General features: G+C 48.2%; 1 protein-coding gene across 5 annotated transcripts in view; it reads right to left on the reverse strand.

Annotated features, from left to right (window-relative positions):
• Nucleotides 1-18940, reverse strand: part of LOC109922052 (casein kinase 2, beta polypeptide) — a 43814-nt gene that overhangs the window by 10489 nt on the left and 14385 nt on the right. For all 5 annotated transcript variants that reach the window (XM_048621223.1, XM_048621224.1, XM_048621221.1 and 2 more), the window contains exons 3-5: nucleotides 14216-14318; nucleotides 8982-9097; nucleotides 4332-4407 (exon numbers count right to left, since the gene is read on the reverse strand). In XM_048621223.1, the coding sequence (XP_048477180.1) occupies nucleotides 4332-4407; nucleotides 8982-9097; nucleotides 14216-14318 (295 nt within the window). The remainder of the gene's footprint in view (nucleotides 1-4331; nucleotides 4408-8981; nucleotides 9098-14215; nucleotides 14319-18940) is intronic.

The raw sequence follows: 18940 nt of genomic DNA on the forward strand, positions 1-18940 counted from the left end.
AGCCAAGTAATTGGTGGGGAAGGGTGTTGTGTTTAAAAAGATGGTCAACATTAAAAGCAGGCAAAAAAAAAAAAAAAAAATGTGTAAACCAAATCCTGATAACAGCCAGCGGTTCCTGTATGGGCTGAGAGAAATTGAGTTAAGCTTTCTGGTTTGCAGATACAGGTGGTGAGACAGATGGGAGCAGGTTTGGGCCCCAGGCAAAAGGATGCTCTAAGACTGGAGATGGTGCGGGGGGGGGATGGAAATCGACAAAAGGGTAAGGTGGCGAGGCAGGAGTTCAGAGTTGCTAGCTCACAGAAAAATTAAAAACCAACAGGAAAACCCGAAAGGAGACAAGGGGAGGAAACAAAGTGAGAGATGACGGGGCGGAATAATGAAAGTGAATGTGGAGGCAAGAGGCTGGAAAAAGTACCTGAGCACGTTTCAGGAAAAGCATTCTGACATCCGAGTATGCACTTTACACCCTTCTGGGCCCAGCATGGAGTTGCCCTTTACCCTCTTACCAAGAACCTATCCATCTGTCTTAAATACACCCAGTGACCTAGTCTCCCAGCCCTCTGCAGCAATGAGCTCCAGAGTCACCACCCTCTGGCTGAAGAAATTCCTCCTCATTTCAGCTCTAAAGGGTCGTCCCTTCATCCTAAGGCTGTGCCCCCGAGCCCTAGCCTCTCCCACTAGTGGAAACATCTTCTCCATGTCCACCCTATCCAGCCCTCTCAGTATTCTGTAAACTTCAATGAGATTCACTCTCATCCTTGCAAACTCCATCGAGTACAGACCCAGAGTCCTCAACCACTCCTCATATGAGGAGCCCTTCATCCTTGGGATCATTCTTGTAAACCATTCTGGGGCCCAAAACTGCTCACAATATTCCAAATGCAGTCTGACCAGAGCCTTATACAGCCTCAGTGGTATGTCTCTGCTCCTGTACTCTAACCCTCTCAAAAAGAATGCTAACATTGTTTGCCTTCCTAATTACCAATTGAACCTGCATATTAACCTTAAGAGAATCTTGAACTAGGGCTCCCAAGTCCCCTGTTCTCCAGGACTTCCAAAGCCTTTCCCCAACTGGAAAAACAGTCCATGTCTCGATTCTTCCTACCTAAGTACATAACGTCTCACTTTCCGACATTGTATTCCATCTGCCCACCCCACTCTCCTAGCCTGTCCATGTCCTTCTGCATTTCCTCACATTCGATTCCAGGTCAGAGGATTTACTATGTGGTTATTAGGGGAGCTATAGAATAAAGGAGCTGAATATTATTCGAATGGAGAAGGCCTGCTGGAAGTAACAGAACAGAGGGATTTGGGAGTTTTTGACCATGAATCACAAAAAGCTGGAATGCAGGGAATAGGGACGGCAAATGGAACACTGGTCTTTATTTCAAATGGAATGGAGAATAAAACTCGGGAGGTTTTGCTAAAACTATACAAGGCAGTAGTCAGACCACTGCTGGCATACTGTGGGCAGTTTTGGGCCCCGAGATATACTGGTGTTGGAGGCAGTCCAGAGAAGGTTCACTGGGCTGATCATAGGGATGGAGGGACTGTCTGATGAGGAGAGGTTGATTAGGTTGGGCCTGTACTGATTGGAGTTTAGAAAAATGAGAGGCGACCTTATTGAAACATAGAAGATTCTTGGAGGATTGACAGGGTAGATGTGGAGAGGTTGTTTCCCCTTGTGGGAGAGTCTAGGACCAGAGGGGCATCATCTCAGAGTAAGGGGTCGCCCAGTGAAGACAGACATGAGGAGCAATTTCTTGTCTCCAAGGGGAATGAATCTGTAGAATTCTTTACCACAGCGTGCTATCGGGGCTGGGTCATTCAGTATATTCAAGGCTGAGAGAGACAGGAAGGGAATCAAAGGGTTATGGGGAAAAGGCAGGAAAGTGAAGTTGGAACATTCTAAAGTGGCTAATGTGTGGATATGCGGAGACTGGATGAACACTATGGGACAAGGGGAGATCTGCTGCAGGCATGGAGGGAAAAGAAAAAGGCACAACTGAATTCTAATTATGGAGACAAATAGCTCAGAGGCAAAAAAAACACCAAAGAACTGCGAATGCTGTAATTCAGGAACAAAAACAAAGTTGCTGGAAAATTTCAGCAGGTCTGGCAGCACCGGTGAAGGAAAAAAAAGAGTTAACGTTTCAGGTCCGGTGATCCTTCCTCAGAGCCGTTCCGAGGAAGGGTTACCGGATCCAAAATGTTAACTCTTTTTAGCTCAGAGGCAACACAATTATTAATTATGATTAGTCTTGCTTCAGCCAGCTGATGAATTGAGTAACTGACTTCACACCAAGTATACATGGAAATGAAAGGGTTAGATGGAAAACAAAATAAAACACGAAATGTTTTGGTTGCATACACCATTTGGAATTTGCATTAACCACAAGCACACCAAACAATGCAGCTCCTATCAGTGTTATGATCCCAACTGATTGTGACAGTAATAAGTCAGGCTTCAGGGTGATGCCTGGGTTGATGGACCACAAGTTTTACATTTTTATTGATTGGGAAAATCGGTCATCGCGAATATGTTCCGAGAAAAACAAAAATTTCGCAACACTAAGAAAAGCACAAATTATAGAACATGAGACGAGATACGTGACAAGTCAGAAAGATTCATTCCTTTTATCCCAGTGATACCCTTCGAGTCACTGAAACCTGGGTGCTGAGCTCTCTCTCCAACCATGCCAAAGAAACACTGGATCAACTGGGCTTGTACTCAGTGGAATTTAGAAGAATGGCGGGGGGGGGGGGGGGGGGGGGGGGGGGGGGTGTGGGGAAAGAGAAGAGTGCGAGAAGGCTGGAAAGATATAAAATCCTGATGGGACTGAACAGGCCGGATGCAAGAAGCATGTTCCTGATGTTGGGGGAAGTCCAGAACCAGGGGGTCACAGTCTAAGTATAAGTGGTAGGCCATTCAGGACTGAGAGGAGGAAGAATTTCTTCACTCAGTTGTGAACCTGTGGAACTCTCTCCCACAGGAAGCTGTTGGGGCCAGTTCATTACATCCACTCAAGCAGGAGCTGGACGTGACCCTTGTGGCTAAAGGGATCAAGGGGTATGGGGAGAGGGCGAGAATGGGATACTGAGATTGCATGGTCAGCCATGATCACACTGAACGGTGGTGCAGGCATAAAGGGCTGAATGGCCTACTCCTGTGCCTATTTTCTATGTTTCTACGAAGCTTCTCGATCGACTGGCACAGCTGTCCTAACATTTCCTGCAGTAGATTGCTTTGCTTTCACAAGCTGCTATTTTCTTCGGTTACTGTGTCCCCCGGAGACCTTTACAATAAACTGCTAACTCAGCTCACTGGGACTTGGCACATGTTCCCAAAACTCAAGTCCCCAACGTCGTCATTCTGAAACCTCCTCACAGCCTGCTGCTTCCGCAACTTTCACTCAGGTTTAAGCATCGCTAGACTTCTTCCCCCACACCCACTACTGTGTGGAGCCAAAGCAGTACCTCCGCTGTGTGGGCCTACTCCCCCATTGGAGCTGGTGGTCATGGAGGGAAGAACATTACCAAATGTGAAAAACCGGCACAAACATGAACTCAGAAGGGCAGCGACCATTTGCAACACTGGTTTTTAAGCTCACCGCTCAGTACCACCGTTTCTTATATCAAGAATGCAATAAACCTCACTACTAGTCAGACAAATGGACTGACTGTTAACAGGTAAAAAAAATCGAAGGTGATGAGAACGAGGAGCAAGAGTAGGCAACTCAGCCCCTCGAGCCTGTTCCATGTTCAATTTGGTCATGGCTGATCTCATCTCGGCCTCAACTCCACTTTCCTGCCCACGCTCCATATCCCTTCAACCCGTTACTAATTAAACAAAAAAACTCTATCACCTCCTTTAAAATTTACTCTGTCTCAGCATCCACCACACTCCACAGGTTCACAACCCTTTGAGAGAAGTAATTTTGAAAGTAATTCTTTTCTGCCACTCCTTAGCCTAAAACTAAGGCTTCTCATTCTCAATTGCCCCACAAGGGGAGACATCCCCTCTACATCTGCTCCGTCAATTCCCTTTCCCATCTTATGTGCCTCAATCAGATCTCCTCTCATTCTTTTAAACTCCAGAGAGACAAAGAGGAGATAAAAACCCTCCATCTACAAAGCAGTCAGGGTATTCAGCCCATCTCGATTCTCCCATATATTGGATTAGTACACAGCGGGCTTAGTCCAATGATATTAGCACTGCACCAGCACATTACAACAGCCAGTGTACTTCAGGAGCACTCACACTGGCTGTAAAACACTCTGGGACATCCTGAGGAACTGAACACAACCGACTGAAATGAAGGTTCACTTACCAATAGGAAGCATGGGCTGGTTCTCACAGTACACTCGAGGGCAGTAGCCAAAGTCTCCCTGCTGGTATTTCTCAAGCTGAAAGAAAGCACACCGATCCAATGAAGACCAGCCAAATTCACAGTCAGAAGCTGCTGAGAACATGGGGAGGGTCAATGACACATTTCCAAAAATGGAGACTTTGGTTTCTGTTTGCGAATCGGTGTGTGTTTGGTGGGTGGTGGGGAGCTAAGGGATATGGGGTCAAGGCAGTAAAGACACAGGACAACCTCTTCCTGCCCTTGGGTGCTGTTGTCTTTTGTCTGATCGAAGGCATGAAAATGACATCTACAATCGGAGGGGGGCAAGGAGTAGATGTTTAACCAATGATCATCCGGCCCATGGTCAAAGCTTTCATCCAGGACTGGTCAATAGTGCCCAGTTTGCTGTCCAGTTCGATTATAAGCCAGCCTTAACTGGCACACAGGCAGAAAAGATTAATGGTTGAGATACTAGGTGCTGGTGTTAATGGGGTAAATCCACTGTGTACTAACTGCTCACCAAACGGTGGATGTGTATGTTAGCCACAGTCACCTGTTTCACTCTGCTCCCCATGTGTGCAGTAAGAGACATCAGCTCAAATCCCCCTGAACAGAAGGGCCATCCTCTGACTTTGATTTTATATAAAGTTTGGGATTTGTGGTGGACCAAAAAGAACATGCCGTACCAGGGAAGGGTGGAAGTTGAGGACCCTCATTTGGAGCAGGAACATGCATCACATGCCTGTCAATTGGGTGACCTGTACTAAGTTGTAAATTCTACTACGACAACCCACAGAGATATTAACTTGTTGATTGTTGTCCGGTACAGGTTACATGTTTATTCTGGATGTGCGAGTAGATTTGCTCTGGGCTTTTCCAAATCAATCTGCCCAGGGATGTTACGAGACACCACTGGAACAGGTGGGGCTTGAAGCTGAGCCGCTGAGCCGCAGAGCCCAGAGGCAGGACACTACCATTGGGCCACAGAGGTCCTCAAATTGTCTCTTTCCACCTTTACCTACAGATTAACCTCCATACCTCCCAGTTAACGTATTAAGCGGTTGAGCTTAAAATAAAAATAGGCAATGTTTTAATTCAAAAATTCACTCATGGGATGTGCATACTGCTGACTGGGCCCAGCATTTGTTACCCCGTCCCTACTTGCCCCCCCTTGAGAAGGTGGGGGTGAGCGGCTTCCTTGACCCGCTGCAGTCCATGTGATGTGGGTTGACCCACAATGTCCCTTAGGGAGGGAATTCCAGGATTGTGACCCAGTCCCATCCAGCACGGTGGTACTGCCACACAACACAATGATTCGAGCGTGTGCTGAGCCTTGCTGGTGCTTCACAGTTTCTGGCTCTCAGCCCAATTGACTGGGTAAAATCAGTCCCAGGATTTGGTCCTCTCTGTGCATGGACTAATCAGAAGTAAGACTGCATGCCTGGAAGGTCCTGCGTTGATGGAACCCTCACCCCCTCCCCAATGGTGCCTTCAACTGCCTGTTCCCCAAACTCGAATTCCCTCCCAGTTTCCCCAGAGCCCCCTCATCCTAACTCTAAGCTATCTACCAGCTTGAAGCAGCTGTGTGGGTGAACGAATAGGTTCGGTGCTCAGTGAACATGTTACTCGGCAACGGTATGTTTCCTTTTCTGTCCAGGGGTGCGACACAAACTCACAAGTGGCTGTTTGCAAGTGCTTTGATGACAGAATGGCACAAGCATCACTGGAATGAATCATGTCTGATTCAGGAGGCAAATCACGTTACAGGTTGGAGCATGTTACACTAACCCTACCCTTCAGGGGTGGGTGGGTGTGAGAAAGAGAGAGAGAAAGAAAGAGAGAGAGAAAGAGAGAGAGAAAGAGAGAGAGAAAGAGAGAGAGAAAGAGAGAGAGAAAGAGAGAGAGAAAGAGAGAGAGAAAGAGAGAGAGAAAGAGAGAGAGAAAGAGAGAGAGAAAGAGAGAGACCGACCAAGGTACAGAGGGACAGGAAGGGGTTCATGAGGCCATGTTTATGAGCTTCCATGCCTGATCCAGGCTGACCTGGAACTCACCCCAAAATGTTTCCAAGGTACATCGCTCGTGTGCTCCCTAAGTTATCACTGTACACCTGAACATTGCTGACTGTTGGGCGTTTCCCTTTGTTTTATAATATGGCGAGAGAGGGTGAGGGTGAAGAAAGGGTCGCAATTTAACAACAGCCTGGAGAATCCCCAAGTCATAAAGGAGACTGAGAATATATTGTTTTAAAAAGGAGAAAACAGACAGGGACAGAGTTAGACAGCAGACCAGGGTGCGTCGCTGAAAAGGTGACTGATGTTTTGGGAGGGTGCAGTTTCCAGATACAAAACAAACAGGAACCTGTCCTGCCACTTGACAACACGGTGCCTTGTGGTTGTACGTTGCCTAGCAACCTTCCTGGTTGCTGTTGTCAGCCAGGAGAATTCACTGTATCCAAGAGAGCTGAGAGAACGGGGAAAGCACCTTTATCCCCGGTTCACCTTAACCCTGCTCAGCTCAGACAAGGAGAGGCAAGCTCCCCAGTGTCGAGTCGCAGTGTATGCATACAAATTTGTAAACTTTGCTCCGGGGGCTTGCAAACAGGGTGTAGGCCCACCGTAGGGAATGACTCATCCTGCTGCTGTGGGACAGGGGAATTTGATGGCAGATCACATCTGGATTACAGTTCTACCTGACAGAAAAGGAGACAGACTTGTCTTGTTCCCCAGGGCAAAGGGTCACCAAATTAGTGCCCGAGATGGTTGGGCGGGTTCCTGTGATCAGCGATCGAGTAAACTGGGCTGACGTTCACTGGATAACACTGCGTGGAGCTGGAGGAACACAGCAGGCCAGGTAGCACGAGAGGAGCAGGAAAGCTGACGTTTCGGGTCAGGACCCTTCTTCAGAAAAGTTCACTGGAGTTTGGATGACTGACAGGCAATCTCACTGAAACAGACAAGATTCTGGAGGGGATCCGACAGGGTACAAAGATCGCGGGCAGCATACAGAAAAGCAGATGATCGACCGTGATAGTACCGACTGGGGAGCAGGCAGAACCGTCTCTCCCCACTTTTAGGAACAGTGTTGTACAAAGAACAGAGTCATACAGCACAGAAACAGACCCTTCGGCCCGACTCGTCCATGCTGACAACGTTTCCTGAACTGAACTAGTCCCACATCCCTCTAAAACTTTCCTATTCACATACACGTCTAAATGTCATTTCAACATTGTAACCGTACCCGCCTCCACCACTTCCTCTGGCAGTTCTTTCTACGTACGCACCACCCTCTGCGTGAATACCCTGTCACCTTCTAAGGGATACAAAGGGAGATCACTTTTTTTTTTAAATTTACTCACAGGGCGTGGGCATCACTGGCCAGGCCCAGCATTTCTTGCCCGTCCCTAGTTGCCCTTGAGAACAAAGTACAGTACAGCACAGGGACAGGCCCTTCGACCTGGGATGCTGTGCCGAACACCACACCAAATGAATTTAATCCCTTCTGCCCGCCCTTGGTCCATATCCCTCCATTCCTTGCACATTCATGTGCCTGTCTAAAAGTAGCTTAAAACACCCCTACTGTATCTGCCCCCACCACCAGCCCCTGGCAGTGTGTTCCAGACTCCTACTACTCTTGGGTATAAAAAGAAAAAATAAAAAAAGCTTGCCCCTCGCAACTTTCCCCCTTCCACCTTCAATGCTTGCCCTCTTGTTTTAGACATTTCGACTCTGGAGGGGAAAGAGATTTTGACCGTCAACCCTATCTCTGCCTCTCAATTTTATAAACGTCTATCGCGTCTTCCCTCAGCCTCTGCCGCTCCAGAGAAAATGAGTGGAGATTTTTTTCTAGCCTGTCCTTAGGGCTGTTGATTTAAATTTAAAAGCAAACTAACAGTTTGATCAGATGTGACAACACCAGTAGCTGGACTCAGTGACAAAGCAGGTAGTAAGTACAGCTGCCTCTTATAGAAGGTACCTCAGTAGGAACTTCTCTCAACCCTCCTTCTATCCTTGACCCACCCAATGAAGTCATTCTGGCTGGGTCACAGTTTGCCAATCCACCTCTCAACATTTCAGCACAGTAAAGCTTCCAGCAACTCCCACACACCAAACAAAAAAACTCAAAGGATTGCAGGTGCTGGAAAACAAATGGCTGGAAAAGCCACAGTGGGTCTGGCAGCACCTGCGGAGATAAATTGGAGTTAACAACAGCCCTCCTGCAGTACACGCTGAACCAGTTCGGGAAAAAAAAGTGTTTTTTCTCCAGGGAATTTCAGCTCGTTTCAAACACACTGGAGCTTGGCCGGTCGAGGACATTATGACAAGGCACCAGCTCGCAGCGTGCTTATGCCACCTTCTGCCAAGGGGGCAGCACTACAGGGAGACTGGGGAATTCTCTGTAGGTTTCTTACCCAATTCAGAAACAAGGTCTGTATGCAACGTAGGCAACAGGACCCCCACCCTGGGCCATCCCATCCAAAACATTAACCCATTCTTCTGTCTGATGTTGCGGGTTTCTGAGTTTTACAAGTTCCTCATGCCCCCAGCTTTAAGACTTTTCTTTCTTTCGCCTTTCAGTTAAAACAATCTCTCCCCCGGCACCCGCAGGAAAAACTGGGGGAAAACGCCCACCTACCATCTGAGCAATCCCTCGGTTGGTGAGGATATAGCGAGCGTGGATCAGTCCATACAGCATCTCGGCAGCCTGCTCGATAAGGTCGCTTTGGTTTGGATTGTCTTCCAGCTCCTCATCTGGTTAACACAAGGATCGACAGAAACATCATCAAGGCAGGTTACAGTCAGGAGTGCATGCAGCACCTCTGCAAGGTGCACAGCACTCCACCAGCTTCAGCAAAAGTGGTACAGGGCAGACAAGAGGTCACCTGAATTGATACAAACAATTACCTCAAAATTCCTCGAGGGAATCCACTTTTCAAAGGGCGTGTGTGCGTGGAACAGACAAACAGCGATCAGGAAAGACACGGCAGCGTGCGGCTCTCTCTGCCTCAGTGGAGGCAAAGCAGGCTCTGATCGACGGACTTTAAAAAGGACGGGCACAATTTGGCAGGCCAGGTGGGGCGCCGAAAACATAAGACAGTTGCTGAGAAACCGGTTAGGGAATTCTACAGGAGGCTGCCCAGTAAGGAGCAAAGTGGAATGTTAGGGTGAAATTGGAAGGGTCATTCCTGAGGCTGATGCTGCACTCCCAGGCCTTAGGAAGGGCTGTTGTGGTGCAGTGTCCTTACCTCCAAGCCAGGAGGCACCATCCCCGAGCAGGTGGATTCGGAAATCTCTGTGCTCCCGGGCTGACAGAGTGAACCAGCCACGCGAGGTTCTAACGGCACCAGCGCTCTGTTTCGCTGCAAACGGGTATGGCCAGGAGCAGACCCACCAGGAGGCCACGTCCTTCCCTACCACCCAAAGGACAAATGGCCAAAGGAACCAGAAAAAAGTGCTTCTTGAAAGCAGCTGCACAGCAAACATTAAAATAGGTAAACTCAGGAATAAAAGCAAGGTGTCGCTCCGAATGCACCACATCAGCAGTTGTAGAAGGAATAAAACTCAGCAGCAGACACCACACGCTCCCTCTCACACGGACACTGATTTAACAATACACAAGGAACAGGAGTAGGCCATTCAGCCCCTCCACCCTGTTCCACCATCCAGTGAGATCATGGTTGACCTGTGGCCTAACTCCACAGGTCCATGGCCAAACAGCCACTGCGGCTGGCCCAGGAGCGGACTCTCCTCCTACACGCTCAGTTAATCATTCAGACAATGTCATTCTCCTGGAATGTACTCAACCTCAACATTGGACAGCACAGACCTGGCAAAGTCAGATAAAACAGAGGGGAGAAGGAAATCGAAGGTTATGGTCAGAGTGAGGGGAGGCAAATGTGGGAAACATTAACGTGGGAATTGTTGAGCTGAATGGCCTGTTGCAATGCTGTAAAAATCTATGAAACGAAAGGGAGACCCCCAACAGAACAATCAAGATTCTGTCCTTTTGAATTTCGGATGTGTTGGGAAATGATGCTCAGGACTGCACACGAGGCTGAAATGAATTGGTTAGTCACTGATTCGATCAAGAGTCACTCTCACAGACAGTGCATTGAATGTTAAAGTGCAGCGTTTGGTGGCTGAAACAATAAAGTGAGTTGAGGAGAAAGGGGTTATCCACAAATACGCAACGTTCTCTCAATGCTAGGTAGATTTGTAGCTCCAGTCAACTCAGAACTCAAAAACAAAAACAAAGGTTACAAATGCTTGTTACTTTCCTCACAGAGTGCAGGACTTCATACTGGTTGTGTTTCTCAGAAGGTTCTTTATCGAGGGCAGCACCAGTTTGTGGAACACAGGCACAAATCACAAAGTTCTGAGGAAGGGTCACCAGAACCGAAACGTCAACCCTGATTTCTCTTCACAGATGCCGCCCGACCTGCTGAGCTTTTCCAGCAACTTCTGTTTTTGTTCCTGATTTACAGTATCTGCAGTTTTTTTGGTTTCTACAAATCAAAGGATTTTTTGTTTTTTAAAAAAATTACTCTCATGGGACATGGCCAACATTGGCTGGGCCCAGCATTTATTGTCCCGTCCCTAGTTGCCCCCCTTGAGTAGGTGGGGGTGAGCTGCCTTCTTGAACCGCTGCAGTCCATGTGCTGTGGGTTGACCCACAATGCCCCTTAGGGAGGGAATTCCAGGATTCTGACCCAGTGACACGGAGGGAATGGCGATATATTTCCAAGTCAGGACGGGGAGTGACTCGGAGGGGGAACTTGCAGGGGGTGGTGTTCCCATGTATCTGCTGCCCCTTGACCTTCTAGATGGAAGTAGTTCGTGGGTTTGGAAGGTGCTGCCTGAGGATCTTTGGTGAATCTCTGCAGTGCATCTTGTAGATGGTACACACTGCTGTTACTGAGCGTCGGTGGGGGAGGGAGTGGGATGTTTGTGGATGTGGTGCCAGTCAAGCGGGGGCTGCTTTGTCCTGGATGGTGTCGAGCTTCTTGAGTGTTGTTGGGGCTGCCCCCATCCAGGGGCAAGTGGGGGGTATTCCCTCACATTCCTGCTTCGTGCCTTGTCAATGGTGGGATACTCACCGCAGGATTCCCAGCCTCTGAGCTACTCTTGCAGCTCCACGTATATGGCTGGACCAGTTCAATATCTGATCAAAAGTAAGTAGCAGGGTGTTGGATCAAGGAGAAAAAAAAGTGTCAGTCTCACTTGCAATTGCCTTCACAGCAGAAACGAGTTATCCAGCCTCAGTTCTGAGCACAAGATCTACACAGATTCCTGTACAGTCCTCAGAACAAACTGCACTGTCAAGGGCATGGGTTGGGATGCTAAGATTGAGGCTACGCCTTCCCCTCAGACACAAGTGAACATTTAGAGAACACCTTTAAAAATGGCCTTCAGTTCTGGTTAATATTTGCTCCTGAAACATGATGAGAAACTGACTATCTGGAACTAATCATCTTGCTGCTTTTGTGGGAGCTCACTGCCTGTTAACTGGTTGCTACATTTCCTACTGTTCAGGAAAGTGCTTCACATTCTGACGGTTCACACAACGAGGGAACACAACCAACATTACTGGCAGCACTCACTGACGGGACAGAGAGCAGGTATCCTGCACTGAACAAGTTACACAGAGCAAGCACTGAACATTACTCACAGGAGGCTATTCATCCCATCAAATCTGCTCCACCTTTCAACAGCACATCCCACAGTCGTCAATTCCACTTTCCTGCCTTTCTCCACCACCACCCGCGCCCATACCCCTTCATTTCCTTATCGATTAAACATCTCTCTCTCTCGCAGCCTCGAATATACTGAATGAGCCAGCCTCAACAGCCCTCTTTGGTAAAGAATTCCACAGATTCATTCCCGAGACCTCGTCTGTCTTCAGTGGGTGACTCCTCATTCCACGATGATGCCCCTCTGCTCCTGGGCTCTCCCACACAAGGGGAAAACAATCTCACCACATCTGTCACATCTACTCCCCTAAGAATCCTGTCCGTCTCCTCTCTTTCTTCTAAACTCCAATGAATACAGGGCCAACCTGCTCAACCTCTCCTCCCAAGACATTCCCGGGATCAGCCAAGTGAACCTTCTCCGGACTGCCACCAGGACCAGCACATCACTCCTTAGGGGATACTGTTCACAGTATTCCGGGTTTCGCCTGATTGATTCCCGATTGCTTAAGCAAAACCTCCCTCCCTGCTTTTATACTCCATTCCCTTTGAAATAAAGGCCAACTTTCCATTTACCTTCCCCAACCCCAACCCCAACCCCCATTACCTGTTGACCTTAGATATCAGTTTCTTTCGATTCACAGCCTTGAAATATGGTTCGACTTAGCAGAGAGCAGTTAGCTCAGATGTCAGCAGGACACACAATAGGAACCAAACCGTGTGGAAAAGGCTAGCTGGCCCGTCAACGAGATACAACGGGACACCAGGGCTCGGAGCTAGGACTGAGCAATTGTAACCTGCGGAGTTCACAAACACGGCACAGCTTTTCACTTTTGAAACTGGTGCTGAAAGCTGTGCTGTGTCCAGACGGGGCGAGGTCCTTGATGTAGGCTGCACAAAGCCAAAAGGAAATTTGGTCAGAAAGTTTTATTCCAGCTTCAAGTGGGCACAGTTCCACAGCACACAGGAGAGCTTGGCTCTGCCCAAGCTGATGATCGATCTCAGGCAGGGACACAGCAGCACGTTTGGATTCCGTAAATGGAAATACAATACACTGTAGTACTCAATACTGGGCAACGTTCAGAGCCCAGGAACAGTGCAGTGATTTGCACTACCTTCTGGTGTAATTGTTTGGTACGATTTGCCTGCGTAGCATGCAAAACAATACAATTCACTGTACCTCGGTACATGTGACAACAATAAGCCAAAAAAGAGACTGTGAATATTCCGTGTGTGTGGCATACAGTCCAAATTTATGGAAGGGGCCCACCCAAAACATAACAGAACCAAATTTCTGCTTCTTTTCAACGTAAACTATTGGGTTTGACAAACCTTTCACTTGCTGGTCAAGTGCATGTGTAGGCCATTCAGCCCCCTTAAGCCTGTTCTGCCATTCAGTGAGATCATGGCTGATCTGTGGCCTCATAAATCTGCCCCTGGCCCATATCCCTGAATCCGTTTGCCTAACAAAAACATATCCACTGCCATTTGTGGAAGAGAGTTCCAAACCTCTGCCACCCTTTGTGTATCAAAGTGCTTCCTAACATCTCTTCCTGATCGCTCTGACCCTCCCTCGCAGACTACTCCCTAGTTCTAGAATCCCCAGACAGTGGGAATAGCATATCTACCCTGTCTTTTCCTGTTAATATACTTAATGCTTCAATCAGATCATCCCTTAACCTTCTCAATTCTAGAGAAAACAGGTCTTATTTGTATAATCTCTCCTCATAACTTAACCCCTGCAGTCCAGGTATCGTGCTTGTAAACGTACACTGTACTCCCTCCAAGGCCACTCTATCCTTCGTGGTGCCCACATCTGCTCACAGTACTCCAATTGGGATCAAACCAGAGTTTTGTATAAATGCAGCAGAACGCCTATATCCTTGTACTCCAGTGCTCTGGATATAAACCTTTAACCTTGGTGGTAAAAGTGTGCGACTCCTTCCCCCAGCACTTCTGCAAGAAGTGAATGGTGACTTCACCCCAACACTATCCAGACCGGGAAGGAATTTCAGTGCTGCTTCGGAGATTGGGGCGGGGCACAGATTCTCACTGATGCCCCGTCCCCCCCCCCCCCCCCCCCCCCCGCTCTAACAGCTGGACTTGCAGCAGCACACAGCTGCTGAGGGACAGTCAGCCCTAACACCCACCAGCTCCAACCCGGGGAAACGTTAGAACATACCGGGCTCAAGGTCCAGAATCATATCCAACGCTTGGCGGTAATGGGGCACCTGCTCATTCAGGCCGGTCAGATTGAACTTGTCCTGAATATAATCTTCATCAACCTAGGTTAGACAAACAAACAGAGGGGGTAAACAGAACAGGGAGTGGAAGGTCAGTCATTCACAACAACCAAACAAATAACCCAAGGCCAACCCGACAGTGTGGAAGCAGGCCATTCGGCCCTTTGAGTCAACACCGAACCTGCAAGGAACATCCCACCCAGAACTACACCCCCGGCCCTATCCCTTGATCCCGACATTTCCCATGGCCAATCCACCTAACCTGCATATTCCTGGACACTATGGGGCAATTTATCACAGCCAGTTCACCCACCCTGCACATCTTTGGACTGTGGGATGAAACTCACGCAGACACGGGGAGAACGTGCAAGCTCCCCACAGGCAGTCACCAGAGGGTGAAATCGAACCAGGGTCCCCGGTGCTGAGAGACAGCAGGGCTAACCACTGAGCCACCCTAATCTACCCGCAAGACAAGAGGAAAAGACACCCTCTAAGTTGGTACGGGGATGGAGGAGTGACACAACAGCCTGTTGCAGGGCAAAGCATAAACTACTGCAGTCACCCCTGACTTAGCCCCCACCCCGTCACAGTGATTGATAATACTGCATTAGGGAGTATAAGATGGGGTCTGACCATTCAGCTTCGTCAAGTTCAAACACAACTCCATCCACTCACCCACCTACCTTGGTTCACTCACCTTTAATGACGTCTGTCTTGTTTAAAAAAAAAAAGACACACACACACACACACACACGACCATCAATCTTGGTTCTGACATACCCAATTCTTTCCCGATGTCAATAGGTTGATTTTGGAGGAAAGAGGTGCCTGGATTCCACAGTTCAAAATAAAAATAAACAGCAAGTGCTGGAAAAACTCAAATTCAATGTTTCCATTCACATTGCTGTTTCATTTGCTGATCAAGGTGAGACAGAGCCTGGGTGCAAAAATAGAATCCAAGTGGGCGACACGACCTGAAGCTGTTGGAACAGATTTCCACGTCCTTGGCTTGAAGGGGAGTTTTCAGATGTGATCTTCACTTTAATCATAGAATCCCTACGGTGTGGTAGCTGGCTATTCGGCCCATCAAGTCCACACCGAATCCCTGAAGACCATTCCACCCAGACCTGCCTCCCTACCTTATCCTTGGGCACTACAGGACAATTTAGCATGGCCAATCCACCCTAACCTGCACATCCCTGGGCACTACGGGACAATTTCCCATGGCCAATCCACCCTAACGTGCAAACTTTAGACTGTGGGAGGAAACGCACACAGACACGGGGAGAATGTGCAAACTCCACGCAGACAGATCATTATAGGGTCTGTTTCTGTGCTGACCTGGTTTCCCAAACTATCACAAACCACGGAGAGACTAGAGAGGCCAAGGTTATTTGTCTTTGAGCACACCGCCCAAGGGTGGAATCGAACCCGGGTCCCTGGCGCCATGAGGCAGCAGTGCTAACCACTGAGCCACCACGCTGCCCTGGTCTCTCAACCCTCGGTATATGGTCGTAGCTGCTCATTTAGCTGCAGTCACAAGTTCAGAGCTAGGGCAGGGGAAACAGGGAGTCGACTGCACGCCACAACACCATCGTGATTAAAAAGTCCACCTTATCTCCCCATCCCCACCTACTCCCCCCCAGAAATCAAACTCCCATGTTCCACCAATAGGTGAATAAACGCCAAAAAAACCCCTGGGTTAGAAAATACTACATTCAGAACTTTCTCCTCACTTCAGCTCCGAATGATTCAGCCTTCACAGTAAGTCTGTGTCCTGCCACGTTTTAGATTCCCCAAAAGATACTGGGATAGTAGGGATGGCACTGGGCTAGTAATCCCACCAGACTTTAACGCTCTGGGACACGGGTTCAAATACCACCTTAGGAGCTGGTGGAATTCAAATTCAATTAATAAATATTGGATTGAAAGCTACGGCGATGGTGGCCTTGACAACAGTCAATTATTGCAGAAACCCAGTAGGCCCAGGTTCAAGTCGCACCTGCCCTATAGCTGTGTCCATGTGCAAACAGGTTGGTGAAAATAAGGGTTTTATACATCATTGGCAGGATGGCTTCTATTCTCATGAGAAAGGTCAAAAAGGGTGATCTAATAAAAAGGTCCTTAAAGTTCTAAAAGATTGAAATAGAATGAATAAAAAGAGCGCTTCCCTGCTGTGGGTCAGATATAACCATAGACCATAAAATATGTGATAGACACCAAGATATCCAATAGGGCATAGAGAATAAATGTCATCCCACAGCCAGTGATAGAACGTGGACCTCGCTAGCAGACAGCATGACTGAAGTGAATAATACAGATAGATTAAAGAGAAATTAGGCAATTGGAATGCGGAGAAGGGACCGGAGGTCAGGATGATGGATTTAGACAGAAGATAGGATGAGGTCGAGGGACAGCATCAACACCCAGACAGAAGTGTCGGGCTGAATGGCTTGTTTCTATGCCTGTATGCCCTCAAGCATGCATCACCAACATGTCCTGTACCTGATGTCAGGGACACAGAGGGACAGACATAGAATGCCCACTGCACCCAGACGGATCCAGAGCTTAAGGGTACCACAACCCTGGATATGACGCCCAGCCTATTTCAGGACAAACAGATTGGTTTCAAATCCAAATCAGGTGCGGTAAACAAAACCCACTACCTCGCAGGTACGCTCATGCCAGGACAAAAATTCAAAGTGACCTGGGCACCTTTGACAAAAGGTGCAACACAGGAGGCTGCTAAAATCAGCTAAATAGTATTAGGGGCAAGGTACTGGCACGGATAGAGGATTGGCTGACTGGCAGAAGGCAGAGAGTGAAGGTAAAGGGGCCTTTTTCAGGATGGCAGCCAGCGGCTACTGGAACTCCACGGGGTCTGTGTTGGGACCATAACTATTCACATTATACTGGGTGAAGGAACTGAGGACATTGTGTCACCTGCAAACTTGGCAGCAGAGATAGGTGATGGGGCAGGTAGTCTTCAGGAAGTAGGAAGGGTGCAAATAGACTTGGACATGCTAGGAGAGTGGCAAAGAAATGGCAGATGGAATACAAAGTGGGAAAATGTGAACTTATACACTTTGGTAGGAAAAAGAGAGATGTAGACTATTTACTAAATGGGGAAGGCTTCAGAAATCTAAAGCACAAAGGGATTTGAGAGTCCTAGCTCAATATTCTCTTAAGGTTAACATGTAGGTTCAGTTGACAGTTCGAAAGGCAAACACGATGCCAGCATTCATTTTGAAAGGGCTAGAAAACAAGAGCAGAAGTGTACTGCTGAGGCTGTATATGGCTCAAGCTACACCATATTTGGAATATAGAGGGCAGTTTTGGGCCCCGTATCTAAGGAAGGATGTGCTGGCCTTGTAAGGGGTCCAGAGGAGGTTTACAAGCACAATCCCGGTGATGAAGGGATTGTCATGTGAGGAGTGGTTGAAGACTGGGTCTGTATTTGGTACTCCCCGAAGCCTATAGAATACTGCGAGGCCTGGATAGAATGGAAATGGAGGAACATTAACTCTGCTTTCTCTCTACAGATACAGCCAGACCTGCTGAGCTTCTCCAGCAACTTCTGCTTTCCATTCCAGAATCCCAGGTTCTTGGTTTTATTTTCTTGTAGGTTAATGAACACTGCTGCCTGTAGCTGTCTGGAGAACAGCTACATGAATGGAGCTCTGCCTATTCTTAGCCCTGCTACATTACCCATAGTGCCCAGGGATGTGCAGGTTAGGGTGGATTGGCCATGGGAAACTGTCCTATATTGCCCAGGGATATGCAGGTTAGGGTGGATTGGCCACAGGAAACTGTCCCATAGTGCCCAGGCTAGTTTGGTTAGCCATGGGAAATGCAAGGTTACCGGGATAGGGTAGGTGGCTGGGTCTGGGCGGGAAGATCTTTACAGGGTCAGTGCGGACCAGATGGGCTGAATGGCTTGCTTTCGCACGGTGTACATTTCTGAGCTCAGCTACGTTGCTGGAGCACCGGGATAATGGTCACTTGGTGGGGCAGAACTGGAGGTGGTTTGTTGGAACAAGAAAGAAATAGATTGAGAAAGCATGCCATGTTGCACACTTCAGGACAAATGCAAGAGTGCCAAATTGTAAAGGGAATAACAATTTACACTGCCTGCTCAGGATGCACTCCACTCACACTTACTGATGCTCCGTCTGTTTCTCTAAACTCATTCACAGGATGTTGGCATTGCTGGCTAGGCTGGCATTTATAGCTCAGCCCTAATGGCTCAGAGGGCAGTAAAGATCAACCACACTGGTGTGGGTCTGGAGTCACGTATAGGCCATGTTGGGTAAAGGCAGCAGTTTCCTTTCCTGAAGGACAAGTAAAATATATGGGTTCCCCCCACCACCCCACCCCGCCAAGTTTCATCTTCATCGTTAGGCTCTCTATTCAAATTCCACCATGTCATGGACAGATTCAAATCCAGGTCCTCAGACCATGACCTTGGGTCTCTGGATTAACAGTCTAGTGATAACACTATGAGACATCGCTTGCCCCTGGAAAGGAGAACGAATTTAACCAGGTAGTGGCCCACTGCAACACCTTGACCAGAGTCAGAGTCAATCTGCCAGCCAATCAAGACCTTTCTGCCCCTCTTTGAAAACTGATATTCTTGCACCTGTCCCGCTGACTCGAGACAAAAA

The sequence above is a fragment of the Rhincodon typus genome, unplaced genomic scaffold (assembly GCF_021869965.1).
Source record: "Rhincodon typus isolate 14 unplaced genomic scaffold, sRhiTyp1.1 hic_rhity00000136, whole genome shotgun sequence".
Taxonomy (NCBI): Eukaryota; Metazoa; Chordata; class Chondrichthyes; order Orectolobiformes; family Rhincodontidae; genus Rhincodon; species Rhincodon typus.